A 24,382-nucleotide genomic window follows, 5' to 3' on the forward strand; every position below is an offset into this window, starting at 1 on the left:
ATTATTTTCCAATAGCCACCCCTAATACTGAAAACCACCCTTAATATAAATTATGCATAAATTGTAAATCTGACCTTACTATAATTATGGGTTCATTTAATGCCCATTTAATGCCCCAATTTTTTTTTAGATAATGGAGCATTAAATTTGCCAATGGGACATTAAACGACCATTAAATGAACCCTTAATTATAGTATGGTCAGATTTACAATTTGTGCATAACTTATATTAAGGGTGGGTTTTCAGTATTAGGGGTGGCTTTTGGAAAATAATTTTTGGTGGTTTTAGAGAGCATTAGATGAGTCTTTAATTATGTGATAGGATAAAACTCTATCCAACGTTTATCTTACATGGGGTTCCGTCAGCTTAATATTAAGCTAGCGTAACCTATGGTTTCTTTTTGAATAATAGAGCATTAAATTTAGGAATGGGGCATTAAATGGGCATTAAATGAGCCCATAATTATAGTAAGGTCAGATTTACAATTTGTGCATAATTTATATTAAAGGTGGTTTTTAGTATTAGGGGTGGCTATTGGAAAATAATTGTTGGTGGTTTTGAAGACCATTAATGAGCCTATAATTATGTAATAGGATAAAACTCGATTCAACGTTTATTTCACATGGGGTTCCGTCAGCTTAATATTTAGCTAGCGTAACCCCCGGTTTTTAAAATAAATATTGGAGCATTAAATTTGCATTAAATTAGCATTAAATAGACATAATAGGCATTAAATTAGCATTCTTCTGAGTGCGGTTCAATTTTAATGCTGAGATTCTCTGAAATTGAAAGACTAAATATAAGATATTTAATAATCTGACCATTTATCGCTGCCAAAAGAAATGCAAATTAGATACTTTCCATACAATTTTTATTCATTTTAATATTATGGTTTAAAGTCAATACAAATAAAACTGTACATTTCTATATTAAAAATAAGAATTTAACCAGAGATTCAATTAATATTGTTAATTTTGTACAAAAATCGGTGATAAACTATAAATGCAGAGTAGGATATGATCACAAAACCTTGGGAGAACTGAAATTCGTTCATGGGAAATCTTATCCTAAGAAATAAAATGAGTATTTTTGCAAATAAAAATAAAATTGTAGCTTTTGACGAACTTTGAATTTGTTATGTTTGATCCCTTCGTTTAGAGTATACTTTTAGTAACATCCATGCATTTATGCTGAAGTATCTTCACTCTTTATAAATTTTTTATTCAAGCTGGAATCACCTCAGTTTTATTGTCTTTTGTAACCAGCTGAAGAAGACTTCCGTTAGCGGGTCGCTCTTCTTTCTGAGCCCATTTCCAGATGAGACTGCAGATTAAAAACAATTATTAATAAACATTTACCAAAATATTCTGAACCAAACAAATGCGTTTTTATTTTTAAAATTACCTTCCTTTACAAGAACATTTTTTTATTAATTCAAATTTATTAAAATACCATTTTTTTGAATTGCTTGCATTAATAAAACACAATTTTCTTGTGAAGATTTCAATAATTTTACAAATAATACCAAATATTAAAAAAAATATTTGAAATTTTTAGCAAAAATTTCTAAAGATTTCAACAAGATTTGACAAAGATTTCTTAAAGATTTAAAATGTTTCACAAAGATTTCAATAATTTTTTCACAAATATTACCAAATATTAAAGAAATATTTTTTATGTTTCGCAGATTTCCGAACACTTTAGGAAGATTTTAATGATTTCTCGAGGATTTCAAAGATTTCGCAAAGACTTTAATTATTTCATCAAAATTTCCGATACATTTCAAAGATTGTACAAAGATTTCAATAATTTGGCAACGATTTTATAATTTCAAAAATATTACCAAATATTTCAGAAATATTTCAAATATTTCGCAGATTTCCAAAGATTTCAAAAATATTTCCCAAGAATTTTCGATAGATTAAAAAGATTTCTTAGCAATGTTTTTCCAAGGATTACACAAAGGTTTCAATCATTTTTACAAATATTACCAAATATTTGGAATAAATTACAAATATTTCAGAAAGGCATAACTGATTTCCCAATGATTTCACAAATACTTTAAAATTTCACAACTCTTTCAAAGATTTCAATGATTTTCTGTGGATTTCACAAAGATTACAAATATTTGGCAAAGATTTTGCAAACTAATAAAAGATTTCGCAAAGATTTCAACAATTTCAAAAACATATCAAATAATTTAAAAATTTTTTCAAAGGATTTCAAATATTTCGCAATGATTTCGGATATATTTACAAGATTTCACAAAGATTTCAATGATTTCCTAATAAATTTAAAATATTTCGCAAGGATTTGAATAATTTCATCAATATTATCAAGTACTTTTTAATAATTCAAAGATTTGAAAAAGATTTCAATGATTTTCTGCGGATTTCACAAAGATTTCAAATATTTCGCAAAGATTTTGTATAGTTATAAAAGATTTCACAAAGACATCAATGATTTCGCAAAGATTTCAACAATTTCAAAAATATATCAAATAATTTAAAAATATTTTCAAAGGATTTCAATCATTTTTACAAATATTACCAAATATTTTCAAGATTTCAGATAAATTAAAAATATTTCAAAAAGGCATAACTGATTTCTTAATAATTTCACGAAGATTTAAAAAATTTCACAACTCTTTCAAAAATGTTTCAACGATTTCCTAAAGATTTCAAACATTTCGCAAGGATTTGAAGAATTCCATGAAAATTATCAAATATTTTTTAATATTTCAAAGATTTCAGAGATTTCAATGATTTTCACAAAAATTTCAAATATTTCGCCAAGATTTTGGATAGTTATAAAAGATTTCGCAAAAATTTCAACAATTATAAAAATATATCAAATAATTCAAAAATATTTTCAAAGGATTTCAAATATTTCGCAACGATTTCCGATAGATTTACAAGATTGCACAAAGATTTCAATGATTTCTTAAAAAATTTCAAATAGTTCGCGAGGATTTGAAGAATTTCATAAATATTATCAAATATTTTTTAATATTTCAATTATTTCAATGATTTTCTGTGGATTTCACAAAGATTTCAAATATTTTGAATATCCATCAAAGATTTCACAAAGAAATCAATGATTTCTCAAAGATTTCAACAATTTCAAAAATTTATCAAATAATTAAAAACATTTTCAAAGAATATTTTTCCAAGCGATCTGGAATAAATTAAATAAATGTACTGCAAGTATGAATGTTCAAAATATTTCTGAAACTTAAATAAACAAAAACTCAAATATGAAAAAGAAAATGCAGTGTTTTATTTTCATTTTCTGAACTTCTCATCAGTTACGTCTTTATGATGCAGGGTATGAAAATTAATTTTTGGGAAGACTTATACAATCCCAAAAGAGTAAAAAAAAATTTAATCTATGAAAATATCTACATAAATGATAAAAATAATAATTTTTTTAAAACAACTAACTAAATTTCACATTTTTTCTACTATAAATCATATAATGAGTAAAATAAGGAATTTTTTAATAAAGGAAAATACAGATGTGCGTTTTATTACACACTATATCAGTAAGAACACGCCCGCAAATTGCACGTTTACGTCTCTAGATTTTTATTTCCTAACATGAAAAATATGCAAATTAAAAATTCATTATTAAATCAATTTTCTAATATTATGTTTAAAATTTTAAAAAAATAATGAGTTCGAATTGAAAGCATCTTAAATTAAAATATATATATTGAACGATTTTAGACAATTTAATTAGGAAAAAGTGTTAAATTTTATTATTCCTAAATTGAAGGGCTAGAAATAAAAATAAATTATTTTGAATTGAAAAATCACGAAATTAAATGATTTCAGATTAAAATTTCGAAAACAGTACCATGCCAAAACGTTAACAATGGATTGAATTATGATTAAAATTTTGGAAGTTTGGTCATTTAAAATGTTGAGGAATTAAAATTGTATTATTTAGAAATAAAAGCATTTAAACTTGAGTAATTAAAAATTAAAAACATTTGTATACATTTAATTTTAAAGTAAATCAAATTTGATCATATAATATTGAAAACTAAATTGAATCTTTTAAAGTCAAGGCTTCTGAACTTCTAAAAATCTTAATTGTTATTACATAACAAAATTATGATTTAAAATTAAAGCTGATTAGACATATTTTTCTAAGCCCAACAAAATTAATTTAATTATTCTTTAAAAAACTTTCGAAATAAATACTAATTTTAAATATGAAACATTCAAAATGAACAAATTTCTACTCCGGGAGGATGAAGCTGAAACAAATGCAAACTTGTTTTAAAAATGAAAAAGAATTCAGTAAACAAAAATTGTGACGATAAAACTTTTTTCATATCCAAACCCTTTAAAATTTAAATTATTTAAATTAATTTTGAATTACTAATTATACTTGCAAAAAATGCAACCAATTCAATTTTAATTACAAAATTAAAACCTAAGGAAGGGAAAAATTGAAAATGTAGCGTTCAAACTGAAAATTCAGAATTCTAAAATTAAAACAATTTAAAATAACCGAAATTATTAATTTACTAATATCAATTTCAGATATTTTTTATTAATTTTTTTAAATCTCAATTTCAAATTTTTTCATATTCCTGTAGAATTATTATTCATAAATTTTCAAATCATATATTTTTAAGTTTGAAATTATTTATTTGTTTAAATCTCAACTAAAAATCGGACAATCTTAAGATAGTAAATTGAAAACTAAAATAAAGGATGCAAAACCAAATAGCTGTAATATAATTTCATTTTTTGAAATTGTACACTTTTTTAGCTTTCTAATTCGAAATTGCTTTATATTTATATCTGAAATTACTAAATTAAAACTGACTATGAAGGCTTTTAAATTGCAATTTTCAAATGTTTCCTCAAAGATTAAACTCTTTTAGAATTGCGCATTCAAGAATTTAATTTTCAATTCAAATTATAGACATTTTTAAAAAGATAAATATATTATTAATAAGTATCATATCATGTAGTATGAAGTGACATTCAAAACCAGACTGGATAGATTTTGTTGCTAAAAAATATGATTTCTGCACAAAAAATCAGGGTCATTTTCACCCATCAAAATTTCTGGATTTTAAATATACAGAGAAATATGATAAACCTCTCAGATTTAATTATTCTAAACATTTTAAAAATTATATTCTTTCTAAGTGGAAAATTTCAAAAATTACAAAACGCGCGAATTATGAAATACGGGATTGCCTAGTGTGACTAATTTTGATTCATATACTAACTTTGAAATAAATTCGAGAGGTGTCCAAGTGGATGTGTCAGCTTTCGGCATCCACTTTCTGTTCATTGGAGTATCCAAAGTCACGGGTAAAATGGAAGCAACTAGTGAACCTGAAGGCAATCCGCTTTCTTCAGCTGCTAAGGATTTTGTCAGTTGATGAACTGCTGCTTTTGCCATTCCATAACCGATCATTCCTAAATGTTTAATAATTATTAGTACAATAAAAAATTATTCTTTTTAAACCACAGTATTTTACAAATTTTAAGAATTAAATTACCAGGAGTTCCTTCCAAGGCGGCTTTCGCCCCGGTTAGGGAAAGAAAGCCACCTTCTTTTAGGTGCTGGGAGGCGATACTTGCAGCAATGACTGAGCTCCAAACACTTTGTTTCCACATTAAATCACTGTTCTTTGTGAAATCTTTATTAGCTGCATTTCCACCAGCCCAGCCACCAGCAACACAAATTATTCCGTCAACTTTGTTTCCATTGAGGATTTTTGTGACTTGAGCCAGAATGTCTTCTTGCTGAGGAGGGAAACAAAAAATGTTATTAAAAAATGTTAAATGCTTAATTTCAAAATTAAATTAATTTAATTTTTGAAATTTTAAAAAGCTTTTAACCTGTTCTGTCCAACTTTGATCGGACTTAACAATCACATTGCCGTCGGCCTCTTCGTTTGACTTCATATCTATGGAGCCAACCCACTGTAAATTAATGGAAATAATTAAATATCGGATTATTATTTAATAATAATAACTCGAAAAAAAACTTCGCTGTAAAGTTATAACTATTCGAACTCTGAAACTTTTTTTACATTCTCATCATCATGAGAAGATATTGGTTTTATCTAAAATTTCACATTGTAGGTTTTCATCAAATCTCCACATTTGGAGACCCCCTGAGTCAGAAAAAAACTATTTTTACGAAGGTGTTTATCTCTCTGTCTGTAGTCTGTATTCTGTGGGCACAATAACTTTCGATAAATCGATCAGATTATATTCTGCTATATCACACTTTTTTAAGACCTAAAAAGAGAGAACGAGTTCGTAAACCAGCTATTTTGGATGCAAATTCAAAAAGTGTGCGCATTTTCAAAATTTTTGAAACCACATTTTTTCAATATTTAAAAATTCTATGTGCGGTTATTAATAATACTCAGAAACTCAAACAATTTATCCTTATGACTTTTTTCTATAAAAAGCAAATTATCAGAGTTAGAGCATTTTCAAAATCAAAAAATAAAAATAATAAAATGAATATTTTAAGTCAAAAAACGCATGATATAAAAAAAAGTCAAGACAAGAAAAACATTGATTTTTGAAAGCCCTACAAAATTATCATAACAACTTTTTTAATTTGGTCGAAAAGTTGAAAATTTGATCGTATCATAAATAATACAAAAGCCAAAAATCCAATTTTTGTTGTCAAACTATGCAAGATACGAAAAAAATGAATGAGCTAAAATTGCGCGCCCTGGAAAGATCTAGAAATTTGTTATGAATCACTTTTCGATAGGACTTGTCGTTTTTGTTGATTGAATGAGACAAAACTTGTTTATACAAAATAGAACTAAAAATGTTTACCAATTATTTTTTATAGGATGCGTAGTTTTTGTTTTATGCGTCAAAAACAATAAAAATAAAAAAGTTAATTTTTTGACAAACGACACAAGCTATGAAAAACAAAACAAATAGACAAAAGTTACTCTTCCAAAAAATACCGAAAACTCTTTGAAATTTTTCAGGAATAATTTTTGATTGGTCACGTTTTCTTTAATCGTAAAAAACCAAATTAAAAATAAAAAAAATCATAAAAACAAGGAAATAAGAATTAGTATGATTCAATTTTTATGGATATTATGAATTGTAATGGTATACATTTATTGAAATGATACATATTTCGGCGCAGCTTGGAATATAATTTAAAACAAAATATGAAAAACACATTAAAATAATCATGCTAAATAAAATTTGTGCTTTATTTTGTGTTGCGTATAAGTTAGAAAAGTTGACATTTTGTACAAAATCGAGGGCGAAGCACGAGATACGTGATGAAAATGTGTTCGTTAAATGTGAAAGAGCTTTAACAAAATAGAGTTCACAATCGCAAAATTAGTTTTCAATCCGTTCACCTTTGATTTTAAAAGGTCTATGCGCGAATGCGGCGGAAACGCAAAGACTGAGCGCGGAATGCGAGAGACAATCAGTCGCGCGCCATAGGTGCCCTCAAACTCTCGAGCTAAGCCCTTTTAACAAAAGAGAATTCACAATCACAAAATGACAGTGGTGGATTTTATAAGTCTTAATTTTAAAAGGTTTGCGCAAAAATGTGCGAAAATATAAAGACCGAGCGCGTAGCGCGAGATGCATACATCATCGAGCCCAAAGCGCGAGAAACAATAGTCGCGCGCTCCAGGGGAGCTCAAACTAGCGAGCCGCGCGCTTAGAGCGCGATGAGAATATGCCCGCGAAGCAGGGAGATTTTTTTTTTTTTTAATACAAATCCGTTCAGACAATTTCTATTACTTTTGTACTTGACACATTAAACTTCTTTCAAAATTCAAAAATTAATTTAAAATTAACGTCGGAAAATTTGCAAACAGTTAAAAATAAACGAAATGTTATCGATTTTTTTAAACACAAAAAACCTATTTTTAAAACAAAACATATTTTAATTTTTTTACTTAAACTGTTTCTCCTGTAAAGAATACAATCCTGTAAGTTGTAAGTAGGTCAAAGCATTTTAGTGGTCACGTGAATTTTTTCTCTAATTTTCCTAGCAAACCCTAGATTTGGCCAACATATCTCACATGACGTCTTCCTTATAGAAGTACAAATTTACCGAGAAAAAATTGCGAAAATACAAAGTCTGTTTTTATGAAAAGAGGCTACTGATGTTTAAAAAAAAGTCGATGCAATTTTGTTAATTTTTTATTTTCAACCAAAAATTTATTATCACAATTAGTTTAAAAAAACTAAGATTTAAAGAACGAATTTGTATTTTTTTAAACAAGTTTTATAGTTCAAATACTTATAGCTTCGTAGAAAATTTTTTTCTCAAATCGAAAAAATACTTGTCACCTAATTTGGTCTGGAAAACAACATATTTTATCACAAAGAGATTCTACGACATGAAGTGTATTTGTCTTGCTAATTTGAAATTATCTGAACCATTAGAAATAAAAATAAACAAATACTTCTAAAGTAAATCTAATAATAGATTGACTTTAAATCATATAAGTAGGATAAGGAAATTTTAGTACTTGATAAAGAAAAATACAGAGATGCGTATTATTATGATCTATCAGTAATTGAAGGCACACAAATCGCGCGTTCATGTCTCTGGATTTTTATTTCTTAACATGAAAAATTTAACAAGAAATTCAAGAACATATATGTTCCGAAAAGCAATATTCCAAAAAATTATTTGAAGCTTACAGATCTAAAAATCTGATGAAAAGTAAGGAAATTTTATAGCTTTCAAAAACAGTGAACTTTGAAACATAATTTTTACATTCTCATCATTTATGATTGAGACAGTATTAGAATTGTCGGAAATTTGACATCACACTTTTTCAACGGATCTCCACGTTTCAAGACCCCTGAATCCGAAAATCAGGTTTTCACGATGGCGTCTGTCTGCCTGTCCGTCCGTAAACACGATAACTCTCGAAAAAATGAACGAATCAAATCCATCTTTGGCACACTTTTTCTAGGTCCTAAAAGAAAGGACGAATTCGTTAACCAGCTATTTTTGATAAAAATTCAAAAAGTGAGCGCATTTTGAAAATTTTGGAGACCACTTTTTTCTGAATTTGAAAATTCTTTGTACGGATATTTATAGTATTGAAAATAAAAAACAATTTATCCTTATGACTTTTTTCGATAAAAGGAAAATTCTCAGAGTTATAGCGTGTTCAAAATTTGTTTAATCAACCGAAAATCAAAATTTGAAGCCGAAAAACGCACGATATGAAAAAAAGTCAAGAGAAGAAAAACATTTCTTTTTGAAATCCCTACAAGATTATCATAACCAATTTTTGGATTTTCTTCAAAAATCGAAAATTCAATTTTTGATTGCACAAAAAATAATGGAAAATAGTAAATTCCATTTTGTGGACAAACTATGTAGTATACAAAAAAAGATGAATTAACAAAAATGGTTATCCCAAAAAAGATCTACAATTTCTTTAAGAATCACTTCTTGATAGGCCGCGTACTTTTTGTTTTATTCGTGAAAAATAACGTTGAAAAAAGTAAAATAAAAAAAAATGTGTGAAAAAACGACGAAAGTTACGAGAAAAAAATCCAACAAAACCTGTTCACAAATGTCTGTCGGAAATCGAGCGCACAAACCTACAGAGCTTTGAGAAACTTAATCTTTGACTATACTTAATTAAGTAGACAATTCAGAATATGAAGATGCATATAAATACTGCCATCTAAAAGAGATCTTTTTGATAAAATTTTTTTCAAGCATTCCAAATGCAAAGAATAAATATCCGAGCGCGAAGCGCGAGTGCAACGTATTATCGAGCGCGAAGCGCGAGATTCAACCGTCGCGCGGACTAGGCGCGCTAAAACTTGCGAGCGAAGTGAGAATAATCTGAAAAAATTCATGGTGGTACATTAAACATTTCTGAATAGATTGCCGTCGAAAAAATTGCAAAATATAAATAATTGTTCGTTTTTTGTGAATAAATATGTGACCGCACTATCTTCAGTTCTAATGAAGATGATGAAGTGATTTTAATTGGAGGTAGTTAGTTGAACTATCTGTAATAATTTACAATTTGAAGGAAGTATGTGCTTCTTGTTGTCTTCGTATAAATTGCGATATTTGAAGTCAGTTTTTTATATAGGAAAGCAAATGCAAGAGCCCAGCGTGGTGCCGTTTCTTCAGGGGATCGTCCTCTGTTTTCCTCAGTCCGACCTACCCAACTTGTGCCACCGAGCCTCACTCTGGCCTTCAAACCCTTTCCCTGCGTTCAGAACAACCCAGACCGATTCCCTGAAAAAACGACACCACGCTGGGCTCTCGCACTTGCTTTCCTATATAAAAACTGACTTCAAATATCGCAATTTGTACGAAGACAACAAGAAGCACATACTTCCTTCAAATTGTAAATCATTACAAATAGTTCAACTAACTACCTCCAATTTAAATCACTTCATTATCTTCAATAGAACTGAAGATAGTGCGCTCGCATATTTACTCATAAAAAACGAACAATTATTTATATTTTGCAAATTTTTCGACGGCAATCTGTTCAGAAATGTTTAATGTACCACCATGAATTTTTCAGATTTTTCCTATTATTTTTTATATAAAAAACTATGCTTCAAAGTTCACTGTTTTTAAAAGGTATCAAATTTCCTCACTTTTCATCAGATTTTCAGATCTGTAAGCTACAAATAATTTTTTGGAATATTACTTTTCGGCTTATTAACGTAAAACATTTGCACCTTTAAAACTAGACCTTTTTCACTAACCTACCATTTTTTCTTCACATACTTATACAACGTCAAAGCCAGAGGACTCGAATTTTCTCGCCGATAGTAAACACTTTTATTTTGAATTGAAGAATCACGAAATCGAATGATTTCAGATTAAAAATTTAGAAAATAGGACAATATCAAAACCTTAGAAATTGAAAATTTTAAAATCAGGTCATTTAAAGTTCCGAGGAATTGAAAATGTATTATTTATAATTAAAAGTGCTAAAAATTAAATAATTAAAAGTTGAAAGCTTTTGCATTTGAAAATTCTTGAATTCAAAACGATTAAGATTTGACAATTTAATGTTAAAAACTAAATTGAATCTTTCAAAGTCAAAGCTTCTCAAATTCTATAATTTTACATTGCTATTGTATAACGAAATTATAATTTAACATTGAAGCTGATTAGATAAATTTTTATAAAATCAAAGAATGATTTGAATTATACTAAAAAACTTTCCAACTATAGTAATTTTAAATGGGAAATATTAAAAATAAAAATAAACTTTTTATAATCAAGCCCTTTAGAATTTCAATTATTTGAAGTAAATTTAAATCACTTAGAACTAATAATTTTTAAATTGCTAATTTTACTTTCCAAAATTTAACTAATTAAATCTTAGTTGCAAAATTAAAACCTATGAAAGGGAAAACATCTTTAACTGATCGTTCAATATATAAATTTAGAACTCTAAAATTGTAACCATTTAAAATAACCGAAATTATTAATTTACTGCTATTATTTTAAGCATAATTTTTTATTGTTTACATTCTCATCAGAGAAGGTATTAGATTTATGTAAAATTTGACCCCCCCCCCCAGTTTTTGTCAAACGTCCACGGTTTGAGACCCCCTGAATCCGAAAAACTGGTTTTTACGAATGTGTATGACTGTGTGTATGTCTGTTTGCGAACGCGATACTTTTGAAAAAAATAATCTATTAGATTGGCCTTTGGTACACTCGTTTAGTGTCCTAAACTAAAGGTCAAGATCGTTAGCCAGCCATTTTGGATAAAAATTCGAAAAGCGGGCACATTTTTAATATTTGAATTTTTTTGAAAAATCAAAATTTCATATTTTGACAGCATACAAAATTATGAAAAATCCAAAAATTACATTTTTCGGCCAAACTAAGCAAAATACGGTAAAAGATGAAGAGACAAAAATTGTGCATTTGAAAAAGATTTCCAAATTTGTTATTAACCACTTTTTGATCAAATGTATAGTTTTGGCTCTAATCATGAAAAACGTGATTAACAGTAAAAACCAAAGAAATCTGCCCGCTTCTTGGGCACATTCTAATCACAACTTTTGTCATTTAATTTTTTTTTGGTCTCGCGTGTGGGGTTTCAAAAAATTTAATTAATTTTTTTTCATGTTAATACATTCTCATCAGAGAAGGTATTAGATTTGTGTAAAATTTGATCCCCCTCCCAGTTTTTGTCAAAAATTCACGTTTTGAGACCCTTTTAATCCGAAAAACAGGTTTTTACGAACGTAAAAACTTTATTACTGAAAAGTAAAATTTTAATTTTCGAAGGCCCTACAAGATTATCATAACAACTTTTTGAATTATTTCGAAAAATTGATAATTCCAATTTTGATCAAACAAAAACTAATAAAAAATTGTATTTTGTTGTCAAACAATGCAAGGTAGGAAAGAAATTGTGAGACAAACATTATGCAGCCAAAAAACATCTACAAATTTTTTATTAATCACTTTTTTATAGGACACGTAGTTTTTGTTTTATTCATAAAAAAAAGTGAAAATACAAAACTAAATTTTTCGACACATGACACAAGCTAAGAAAAAATAAATAGAAAAAATAAAATGACACAAGATATAAGAGAAAGGTTGTTTAACCTAAAAAAATCTAAAAATTTGTTTGAAATACTTTCTTGATAAAACGCGTAGTTTTCGTTTTAATCGTAAAAAATAACATTATAAATAATGAAATTGACTGTTTGGAGAAACGGCACAAGACAAATTAAAATATTCATAAGGGCGTATGTTCCAAAACGTAGCTACAAAATTCCCTTCACCTATTTTTTTCATACGGCAGGCCGTTTTTTTAACTTTTAGCATAACAAAATTTACCAACTTTTTTTAGTCTCCAAAAAGGCTTTTTTCTCATTTATATTTTCAAATTCAAAACATGAAAAATAAACAAAACTTATGATTCAAAGTATTAAAAGCGTACTTTCTGAATCAAGGAATTTGATACGCAACCATTCTTTAAAAAATTAAAAACTTAGAAGCTGAATAGCTTTAAGATAATATCTTATAAAATAAGTATAATATTTAAAGAAATGTTGAAATGTATAATTTTCCATTAGTTTAAAAATTTTTTAATATAACATTTCCAAAGCAAACTTATTTAAACTAACCACTTTCAAAATAAATCAGTTCAACATTTTGTACAATCATAATTCAATAAATTCAAAAATGACTTTGAAATTAATTAGGGAAAAATTAAAGAAACTTCAAAAGAATTTGATCAAATGCCTCCAAAATGAATAAAATAAAAACTTTATCGAATGAATAGAATTGAGTAAATTTAGAAGAATGTAAAAAATTGTAGGATAAACTAATAATAATTTAGGGTGAATTCAAAATGAATTGCCAAAAATATGTTCAAATTTTTTTAAACGGGACAATGAAATTTCGTATGTTTTAATACCAATATAAATTACGAATTATAATAATATACATTTATGGGAATCATATAAAATTTCAGGGATAAACTCGAGTGCGAAGAACGAGATACGTGATGAGAATGTGTTCGTTAAAGCCGAAGGAGCTTTAACAAAAGTGAATTCACAATCATTAAATCACTGTTGTCGATAATTTTACCTTTAGTTTTAAATAGTCTGTGCAGAAAAATCGAGCGCAAGCTCGAATTAAATACATTATCGAGCGCGAAGCGCGAGAACTAATAGTCGCGCGCCCTAGGCGCCCCTGAACTTGGAAGCGCAGCGTGCCGCGCGCGTAGCGCGCGAGGACAATGTGCCCGCGAAGGTGGCAGATTTTTTTTTTATTTCAAATAGTCCCTCAGACTTACTATTTAGTCTTCAAATGTGCAATCAAATATTTTTCAATTTAAATTGATTTATTAGTTTAAATCGTCAACTAAAAATCGGAAAATTTGAAGATATTCTTCTTTTGACTTTTTTTCATATCATGTGTTGTTTGGCTTAAAATGTTCAGTTTAGTTGTTTTTTTGGATTTTGAAAATGCCCTAACTCCGATGATTTTCTATTTATAGAAAAGAGTCATTAGGATAAATTGTTCAACTTTTTGAATACTATAAATAACCGTACAGAGAATTTTGTAGTTTTTAAAAAAGTGGTCTCAAAAATATTCAAAATGTGCCCACTTTTTGAATTTTTATCCAAAATGGCTGGCTAACGAACTTGACCTTTAGTTTAGGACACTAAACGAGTATGCCAAAGGGCAATCTAATAGATTCGTAAAAACCTGTTTTTCGGTTTCAGAGTCTCAAAACGTGGACATTTGACAAAAACTGGGGGAGGGGGTCAAATTTTACACGAATCTTATACCTTCTCTGATGAGAATGTAAAAATAGTCTTTTGAAGATCATTATTACCAATTCTTTTATATTCGAAGTTTCAAGTTTTAACGAAGATTGTATATTTTATATCTGATATTAGTAGTACAAATTCTCTTTTTTTTTTAATTTTTCAAAAGTTTCCAAAATTCTTTTACAACTTCTGGGAAATGAATATTCTTCATTGCAATGAAATATAAACTTTCTTTGGCAAAAGTAAGATTATTGAAGTTATCTTAAAAAGATAAGCTATATTTCTTACGATTTTTTTTTTTTGTTATTTGCAATGTCTTCGAATTTCTTCGCGTACTAAATATATCGAATCTGACTTGATAAAAGGTTGTGCAAAAATAGCTGAGTTGTCATTGTCTGAATTAAAGGAAAGTTTCAAGAATGTCAAGAATATTGTATGAACTCTTCAAAATTAAATTTGTAACGGTACCCATTTTGAATTTGAAAATCAATTGTCAGCTTTAAATAGATAGATTATTATGATTCTTTGTAATTTGCTTGCAGCACTATTTTATTTTTTTCACGAATAATATTCTATTAATATACTTTTTAATTTCTTGACTAAAAAAGTACAAATCAGACTTTTTTAAAATGTATCTGTATGTTTCTACGTTGCTATGTATGCATATATATTCAGGAACGTTTCTTTTCAATTATTTCATTAGCTATTATTATTTTATGATGCTAATCTGTGAAACGCATTTATTCATTGCTCAATAAGATGTGTTAAAACATTAGAAAGTATTTTAGTTACAGCAATACGATACATTTAAAAAATATTGCGGTCACGGTTGCTGGATTCCATAAACATAAAATCTTCATATTAAAGAAAAAAACTCTTAGCAAATTCATTCAGACAATTAACATCAAATTATTTAACAACGTATCTATCTACATTTTTAACTTCAGGATTTCCCATTTTTGCGATACAACAGATGTTATCAATTAATTATTTAATTTAAGTAACGGTGCATTGAATTGAATTAAAGTTCATTTAACTATGTAATTCTTGGAAATTAAAAATCCAAGAATCGAAAAAATAATATTGAGAAAACACATTAAATGTATTAATTTAAGTTTAAGGAACGAGAATAAAAATGAAGGACCGAATTCATGTCAAATATATTAATATTATATATTAATAAAGTCGACTATAATTGTACTTTTTTTAAACAATACAATTTTCTAATTTCTTTGATAAAATATTAGAAAATGTTATTGTTTTAAGAACAATACAATTATAGTCGACTTTATTAATATTCTAGCGAAATTTCCGAAAAAAAACGCAAAATAGAGAAAAGTGCTTCGAAACTTTTTAAAAGAATTTTTCAAGTGGAACAACTTTGCTCTTTTGACTTTTTCGCATCTCATTTCGTTATTGCAAAAAATGTGAATTTTCATTTTTCATACAAATAAATCACATTTTCTCATCTTCAAGACACGGTAACGACATAACCACTTTTGTAGTAAATAGACAATATTGGTACCAACTTGCAACAACAAAAAAACAAGAAAAAATAAAATGATGGCCTTTTTCAGAAAATTCAGCTACAAGATTTTCAGAAAATCTGCCGCCATTTTGTCAAGTCTGAATTTAAAAAAAATTTTGACGCATCTCGAAAGAGAATGAATTTAAAATTTAAATTTTGGTTTGGATCGTTTGAGATTTTGTGTTTCTGGTTTCTTGGATTTTTTAATTTCCAAGAATTTCGTAATTAAATTTAAATGTTGAAGTATTTAAATTTGTATATTTGGTCTCAATATAAATTCTTAAATTTTAATGTTTATTGTAATTTTTATATTTAATAATGTACTAATAAAGTTTAGTATTTAATTTCAACTATTTATAATTATAATAAAATATAATTTGTAAAATTAATTAAATTATTGCACTGAAAATTATATTACAATTAAATTTTTAAAAATTTATAACCAACAATTTTAATTGTCTATATTCGCGAATTTCTTAGGTCGGATATTTTATAAATTGGCAATTTTCAATCAGGAATTTTATTTTTTACGAATTTTAATCTTCAGGATTTTGCAGTCATCCTAATTAGTTTTGAATTAGTGATAACATCATTAATAAATAACCCAATAAAAAAAAAACAATTTGCTGGTAATAATTTGAAAACCATAAAAATTATAAATAAATAACTGTAACTCGTTTCCTTCATGGTGCTATTTAAAGATTTAATACTTTCCAATCATTTGTGGCCTTGTAATATTAGAAAGGATAATTTTTTGCAGTGAAAATCGTGAAAATGTTTTATAAGATTCTAACAAGTGGTTGATATGCATGGAATGTTAAAATTTTATTGATTTTTTAAGGATCGTGACACACCTTGAAAAGTTACATATTTTAGTGAAAAACTTACCCATTTATTAGATTTAAATAGTGACACACATGCAGAACCAAGGGCTCCTTTGCCTCCGTAGACAAAAACACGTCCTGCTTCGACCGCCATTATTTGATAAATGTAAGAGATTGTTGATTGCAAAATAACAAACCGGCGTTGCCGGATTTACAAACATATGAAACTTATCATCAATATCAATATCTTTCTATTTTGTAGTCCATGCCTTACATACGGCGCTTCAGTCGAGTTTGTAATATTAAGGCGGGAAAGTTTAAAATATTTGAAAAATGCTACTGAAGGATTACATTTTGAACATATAATTCTGTATTAATAATATATGTATGTATTTGTTTATTTGTATATATATATATATATATATATATAATCTTAAATTAATATGATAATAATGATAGAATTAAAATGAATATAATGCAATATAAATATTCATATAAATTAATAAAAATACTGAATAGTGTATCAACACGACGTCATTACAGGGCTTACAAAGTTGCTAGTTCTGACACACTTTATCTAGTCTGGATTTAAAGCGTATAGTCTTAAATCAAAAAATGGGCAGTAAAAAATTACCTTTATTTTCGAACATTAAACAAATTTTCCATTTTTATAAGCTAACATTTTTAAAGAATTAAAGATAAATCAAAATTCCAATGTATTTATATCAGACTTCACAGTCTTTCTCCATTTCCCTTCTTTTCACTTTTTTCTCGTTAGCAACATAAAGGCAAACTGAGTTGATAGAACATAATAAGAAAATCCAACTATTTTGTTGAAAGTTCATTGCCCCTTGATTGAAAAGTTTATTATTATATTTGTTATTAAGCATTAATCTTTTTTGGTTGAAAATTCATTAATTTTGATAAAAACTCACATTTTTTGTTGAAAATTCGTCTCTTTGCTTTGCAAATTCATGTATTTTGATAGAAATTTCTTTTTTTTTTAGTGATAAATAAAACTGTAACGGGTTTCTATCATTTAGAAAATATTGATAGATTTTCCAGTTTTTGAAGTACATCCAGGTCTCATATATTAATTTCCGCGTATGTAATTCCTAAAACTGCAGACCCACGCAGTTTCTCAGGGGGGAGGATAAGAGACAGTTCCGACTCCCGCCTCGGAAGGGCCGCAATGCGCGAGTACTCAGTCGAGTATATTTCCCAATATTATACATTCCAATTGGAAACGGTTCAGACGCCCCGGGTTGTTTACGTTTCAAGGGTACCGATTGAGTAACAAGACCAGTGCGAAGCAACCCACGAAACTGTTATTATATAGGACTTGGAGTATAATTTATAAGAACTAGATTTTCAAAATTTTTAGAATTTATCAATTTTATTAATACTAAATTACATTGTTGAGTTTTATGAAACTTTTAAAGGAAGAAAAACTTAAATATTTTAATAGACATAATTGGATTATTCGTCTCATAATTATAAACGTTTTATATTGTAAGTGGCAATCTTGAAGCTGCCCTATGTGACTTGAAATTCATATCGTCCGCTGTAACACGGCTAAAATTCATGGTTTCCGCTAGGTCTAAAAAAAAATTAACATATTTTTTATTTATTGAAATATTTACGTTTATCTTTCCTAACTAGTTTCAAAAGGCTTAACATGTAATTTAGTATGAATAAAATTGATAAATTCTGAAAACGGATCTAGCGCGAATTGAAGTGAAGAAAGATTGCAATTTTTTTCGAAACATCTATTTTTAATTAGTTACTTTAAATTTTAAAACTGCAAAAACTAGAGGAATTTGCAAAGGAAAACTTTCGAACATTTCTGAAACTTTAATCTGATGAAACGTTTCATTGTATTATAAAACTTTAAATGTTTTAGTGAAAGATTTGACTGACATCCGCATTTGATTTCATTGCAATTTATTTCTAAGCACTTAAATATAAAAAAATTAATTTTGTATTCTTCAACTTCAGCATTGACACATTTGGCAAATTACAACTTTGTATTTTCGTCCTTGTCTTCCAGCGCCACCTTGCGCATTCTAATATCATTCATCATTGAGTACGCTTTCATAATTGTGTATCCTTCTATGTTGTATAGTTTATGGAAACCGCAAACAGCAAAAAAAAATGACAGAAGAAGATAAAATTGGTACTTTGACAGAAGAAGCTTTAAAACGAAAAGAGCGGATTGCAGCTCTCAAAAGAAAAAATGAAGAGATCTGTGACAAAACCGAACCCGTCAGAAAATTACCGACGTAAGTTTTTGTCAGAAATCTCGATTTTTGAAGTAATTGCTGTCGTTTTTAACATACCTAACCTAAAAACGTTTTGTTTACGCTCGATTTGAGCAATGCTTATTACTTTTAGGCCTAAATTTCGGAGCTACAGACCACAGGATGATAGTTTAAAGGAAAAGATATTGGAGGATGCAAAACCTGGTGATGTGGAAGCTGAAATTGAGGACCAACTAAAGGCTGGTGCGACGAAAGCAGTCATCGAAGAACTTGTAAGTATTGTATTTTGTTTTGGTTTGAGTTTATAATTTTTATAAATTCATTTATGTGTAGAATTGTTCTGATATTGCACTCTTTAAAAAAAATTTATTCTGCTGTAAATTCTACTTTTTCCAAATGTTTCCAAATAAATAAATTCCAAGTGTACCTTCAGCCGGGACTACCATGAGAAAAACGGGCAACTCATAATTTCCTTTTTTTTTATTTATCTTTTTCTAAATAAAAATCCTATTTTTAAAAAATAAGTGTCAATTTTTTTGGATACTGTTTGGCACCGTTTCGTTAGGAAGTTTTGATAAAAATAATATTTAGGGTTAAGTCCTATATCAATTTCAAATTCAGGAATTTTAATTCTAAAAATTTATTTCTATGAGAGAAAATTTAATTTTTAGATGGTTCTTTAGCAATAAAGGTAAAAATATTATGTTCTTTTCTTTTTAACTATTGATAAAGATTAAGAATTTTCTTCATCAATATAGTAAAGAAATATTTCCGTATAAGTAATTCTATTTAATGATACAAATTATTTCTGAATGTTTAACTTTATTGATAAAAGAAAGAAAAAATTATTGTAATTGTTTTTTAATATTGGGAAATAATTCTGTTCTTAACATTTTGCTATAAAACTATACTTTATAAAATTTTTCATACATTCCAAGGGCTCAGAGAAATTAAATGATAGACAAAATCTTACAATATCTTAATTTACGAAATGTCTAGACCGGTATCCAAAAAAATACCGGTACCGACAAATTTTCAACGAAATGCAGATTTTTCAAGATTTTGAACTAAAATTTGAAAGCCTTTAAGGATTTCGAAGGTTTTAAGATAATTAAATTTTTTCTTACGATCCCAGGGAAAAATTTTAATTAATTTAAGGGCATTTGACACAGCTAAATACCTATAATGCCGACGACAGTTTTTCAGTTCACTGAATGTTTTTTTGAACCTAAGAACTTTTTTTGTAAATAAAATATCGAGCTGAAACTTTGGGAAATGTATTAGAGTGCAATAAAGTACGTTTAGGTACTGCATTTTGGTAGGAACTTCACTGAAAATTATTTCATCTTTTTTCTGAACCTCAACATTTTTTGAACGTTCAAACTTTTTTTATACATAAAATATCGGTCTCAAACTTTGAGTAATGCAAGAGCCAAAAGAAACCTACGTTAAAGTACAAAGTTTAATAATAAAAGATGTAAAAAAAAATTTCAAAATCAATTCCAACGGCATCAGCCGGTAACGTTGTACACGAAAATACGAAACCTGGCGTCCACTAGACGAGGCTCTAGAGAGTTCGTATTTTCGTGTACAACGTTACCGGCTGATGCCGTTGGAATTGATCGTTGAAATATTTTTTTTTTTACATCTTTTATTATTAAACTTTGTACTTTAACGTAGTTTTCTTTCGGTTCTTGTATTTCTCAAACTTTGAGACCGATATTTTATGTATAAAAAAAGTTCGAACGTTCAAAAAATGTTGAGGTTCAGAAAAAAGATGAAATAATTTTCAGTGAAGTTCCTACCAAAATGCAGTACCTAAACGTACTTTATTGTACTCTAATACATTTCCCAAAGTTTCAGCTCGATATTTGATTTACAAAAAAAGTTCTTAAGTTCAAAAGAACATTCAGTGAACTGAAAAACTGTGATCGGTAATATAGGTATTTAGCTGTGTCACATGCCCTTAAGGAAAAGATTTGAGAACATTTAAAATGATTTCCTGAAAATTTGAAAAAGAATGCAAAATATTTAAAAATAAATTTTTTTTAGTTTTGCAATATTACAAAGTTAAAAAAAAAAGAAGTATAATAGATATTTAGAATTTAAAAAAAAATGCAAAAATAATTTCATTTAAAACAAGATGTAGGTAATAAGAAAATTTTGTAAGATTCCTGGGAATATTTAAATTGATTCTTTATTTTTTTAAATTAATTTTAAGAGAATATTTAAAAAGATTTTAAAACATTGCAAAATATTTACTAAGTTGTCAAAAATAAAACCGAAGAACTGTAAAACAATTATAGCAATAATTCGAGTCAGTTTAAGATATTTAGGAATTTTTTCAATTTGAAAGAGATAAAAAATATTTTAAAGCTTTAAAAGATTTCCGGACATTTATTAAATATTCTCCCATTTTTTCCAAGCGTCAAACAGTCTTAAATTAATATATTTTAAAGTACTCACATTTTTCCTAGAAATTCTCTAGATACTTTTTTGACATATCTGAAATATTCAAGTCTTTTGGAATTTTCTTCCGCAATTTACGAAAATTATATTATGACTTCAGAAACAAATAAAGAAAATTAAAAATGAAATAATTATTCGAAATTTTTATTTTTTATTGAAAATTCTTTACTTTTTCAAAGTATAATTTGCCTACTTTTTTATTTTAGATTTAAAAATCTTTTTTGGTTTGCAAATTCCACAACTTTTTTTTAATTCGTCAGTTTTGTTTACAAACTCATATCTTTTGGTAGAAATTTCAAATTAAATAAATAATAAAATTTGCAATTTTTTGGTTTAAGATTAAAATCTTTTTTGGCATCTTTTTTTCATCTTTTTTAATGATTTGAAATCTTTTTGGGATAAAAGGGGGATTTTAGTTCAAAATGTGTTTTGCAGTTTAATTTACTTTAAAGCAACAATCGAAAGTTCTAATTGTTACTGCACCCGAACATTCTGTTCTATTGAAATTTTTATCTTTTTGTATGAAAAAAATCAGCTTTCGATTACTAAACGCTTTTACGACAATATATTCAATAAATACATCACTAATTTTAAATAGAGCATTTGAAAGTGTTCGTTGATGCTTGGAATAGTAAACAATTTTCAGATTAAAAGTTTTAAAAGTTGAAGGAACTCAATACAGTAAAAATTTCGAAAATATTCCAGGAATAAATTAAAAATAAAAATTATAACAATTAGCACCAGTTTATTAAACTTTATTTCTATTTTTTTTACATAATGCTATATCATCGCACAATATAAAATTATCTAGCTCGGCAGATTTGTATTTAGTATCTAGATTAGAAAATATAAAGCTAAAACTGAACGTTTTGTCGCTGAAATTTTACAAAATGTGTTTTGCTTGTTACAGGATCTTCACAACTTAGCTCCGCGCAAGCCTGATTGGGATTTAAAAAGAGACGTTGACAAAAAGCTAGAAAAATTAGAAAAACGTACTCAGAAAGCAATAGCTGAACTGATTCGAGATCGACTCAAAATGGGTCAGGAAGATCTTGCAAGTGTAGTTAATGTTGGAACAAAAAGTTTTGAAAACAAAAATTAAGATTTCAATGTTCGCTGATTTGTAATATAATGTTTAATCAATCTGCGTTTTGTAAATATATACTTAAATATACGATATTATTTTTATCACAGAAAAAAATCATTTTAAATTTTTCGTTTCATTTTCTACTCATTTTTATTTGATAGGGAAGTGTTACAATAAATCATGGTTTCTTCAGGCTTAAAATTTAAAACTATATTTGTAAATGAGAATACATATATCGTTTCAGAATTATATCAGATTTACAACACTAATACGGTGTAGTTGCATATTTGAATTAATGTAAAAAGGTACTTTACAAACAAAGCGAAGTTTAAGAAAAAAAATCGAGAAACTCAGGAAAACGTTTGGTTTTAAACATAAACATAATTAAATATAACAATGATTGGTGGTGTGAAGTATTCCGTATGTTTGATCTATTTACAAAACGGTTACGCTAACCCCATAATAAAAATTGTGTTCCAAAAGTGATACCGCAAAACTGGGATTTTTAAGAAGTGCTATTTAATTCACTAGAAAAGAAATAAATCAACGAAAATTTAATATATTTTAATTAAGAAAATTATCAAATTTTTTTTTCTCTGTACACTTTGTGCTTACATAATTACCTCTTTGTTTTCTTTAGACAAACGCGAAAGGACTCTTTGAGAGAAAAAGACTAGCCCTCATATTTTTGAGTAACTGCCTTCGTTTTTTTAAATCTACATCCTCCCTATTTTCCAATTCTATTATCGAGGAAAATTGAATTACTATCGTAAAGGCGCATGGTCCTCTTTCATAGAAATATATGTATCTTGAAAAAAGTTTGTAAGCTGATGAATTTCATTATTGAATCGCGCTTTTTCTATCACTGTGAACTTTAAAGTCTCGAAAAATGGAATTAAATAAAAATTAATATTAAGCTAGTTCATACTGACGCGAGCTACTTTCATAACTTAAGTGTGAGGCAAATAGCTAGAAAATATGATCAACTATTTACAATTTGACGTATATTAATATCTCGATGTAATGTACAAGGTTAATATTTATTATTTGAACTTTGAAATTTTTGCCTTTCGACGCAATTTTCTCAAATTAGTGCAAAACCACACTAGCAACTTTGTCCCTCGCATTATCTGTAGAACTACAGAAAAAATACTGTCTAGAGAATTTTAAGGTCTTAATTCAAAGTCTACTCCGTACTTTCGTATCACACGAATGCTATTTTATAAAGCATTGTAAAATTGAGGCAGATTCAACCGCGGTAACCTTTGATACCGTAGTTGATTCACGGAATTTAGAAGAATTCAATTAAGTCTACTGATTTAAGGAATTCAGAAAATAAAGAAATTCAAACGAATGTGAAAGAATTTAAAAACATTTTAAGCCATTCAAAATATTACAAAGAACTCAAAGGATTTTAAAAAAATTCTCAATAATATACTAGTGTAAGGTAACGTCCATTAATTACGTAAGGATGAGTTTTTACATTTAACCCCGCCCCCCCCCTCTCCCTCTTTGTGTAAGAAATTCTATTTTTTACTCAATATATGAAAAATCTATCAATTATTTTCAATGTAATCGAGATTTAAAAATATTTCACGGGATTACAGAATTTTGATCTCCACCGCATTTTGATATCACCACTAAGATGAAAAGAATTTAATATATTTAAAAATAAATCACAGGATTGTAAAGGATGTCATGTGAAACCGAAGCATTTTCACGAATGTTCAAGGAATTCAGAGGATTTCGAAGATTTACGGAGATTTTTATAAAATTTCGAAATATTTGAATTTTGAAGGGGATTTAAAAAGATTTGAAAAGATTTTTATAAGATTTTCAAATTTTTGGAGGTATTTTAACGAGAGAATTAACGGGATTTCGATTATTTCACCGAATTTTAATTGATTTCAAAACATTCC

The 24,382-nt window shown here is 27.6% G+C and overlaps 2 protein-coding genes across 2 annotated transcripts; one reads left to right on the top strand and one right to left on the bottom strand.

Moving 5' to 3' along the window:
• Nucleotides 1–926: 926 nt before the first annotated feature.
• Nucleotides 927–16,853, bottom strand: LOC117176141 (dihydropteridine reductase). Its single transcript, XM_033366221.1, has 5 exons — nt 16,711–16,853; nt 5,874–5,957; nt 5,531–5,777; nt 5,255–5,447; nt 927–1,323 (listed from the first exon to the last, which is right to left on the bottom strand). Exons 1-5 carry the CDS (start codon nt 16,798–16,800, stop codon nt 1,224–1,226), a joined length of 714 nt encoding a protein of 237 aa, XP_033222112.1. The 5' UTR covers nt 16,801–16,853; the 3' UTR covers nt 927–1,223.
• Nucleotides 16,854–18,775: 1,922 nt separating this feature from the next.
• On the top strand, nt 18,776–22,568 carry LOC117177315 (coiled-coil domain-containing protein 12). Its single transcript, XM_033367925.1, has 3 exons — nt 18,776–18,928; nt 19,041–19,179; nt 22,287–22,568. The coding sequence occupies exons 1-3, from the start codon at nt 18,801–18,803 to the stop codon at nt 22,476–22,478; spliced, it is 459 nt and encodes a 152-aa protein (XP_033223816.1). The 5' UTR covers nt 18,776–18,800; the 3' UTR covers nt 22,479–22,568.
• The last annotated feature ends 1,814 nt before the right edge of the window (nt 22,569–24,382 follow it).

Source organism: Belonocnema kinseyi, chromosome 7 (genome assembly GCF_010883055.1).
Source record: "Belonocnema kinseyi isolate 2016_QV_RU_SX_M_011 chromosome 7, B_treatae_v1, whole genome shotgun sequence".
Lineage (NCBI taxonomy): Eukaryota > Metazoa > Arthropoda > Insecta > Hymenoptera > Cynipidae > Belonocnema > Belonocnema kinseyi.

Coding starts and splice junctions, on each gene's coding strand:
- LOC117176141 (XM_033366221.1), bottom strand. CDS start 16,800: ATGGCGGTCGAAGCAGGACGTGTTTTTGTCTACGGAGGCAAAGGAGCC. Junction 5,958..16,710: donor TATTTAAATCTAATAAATGG/GTAAGTTTTTCA, acceptor ATTAATTTACAG/TGGGTTGGCTCCATAGATAT. Junction 5,778..5,873: donor ATCAAAGTTGGACAGAACAG/GTTAAAAGCTTT, acceptor TTCCCTCCTCAG/CAAGAAGACATTCTGGCTCA.
- LOC117177315 (XM_033367925.1), top strand. CDS start 18,801: ATGACAGAAGAAGATAAAATTGGTACTTTGACAGAAGAAGCTTTAAAA. Junction 18,929..19,040: donor CCCGTCAGAAAATTACCGAC/GTAAGTTTTTGT, acceptor TATTACTTTTAG/GCCTAAATTTCGGAGCTACA. Junction 19,180..22,286: donor AAGCAGTCATCGAAGAACTT/GTAAGTATTGTA, acceptor TGCTTGTTACAG/GATCTTCACAACTTAGCTCC.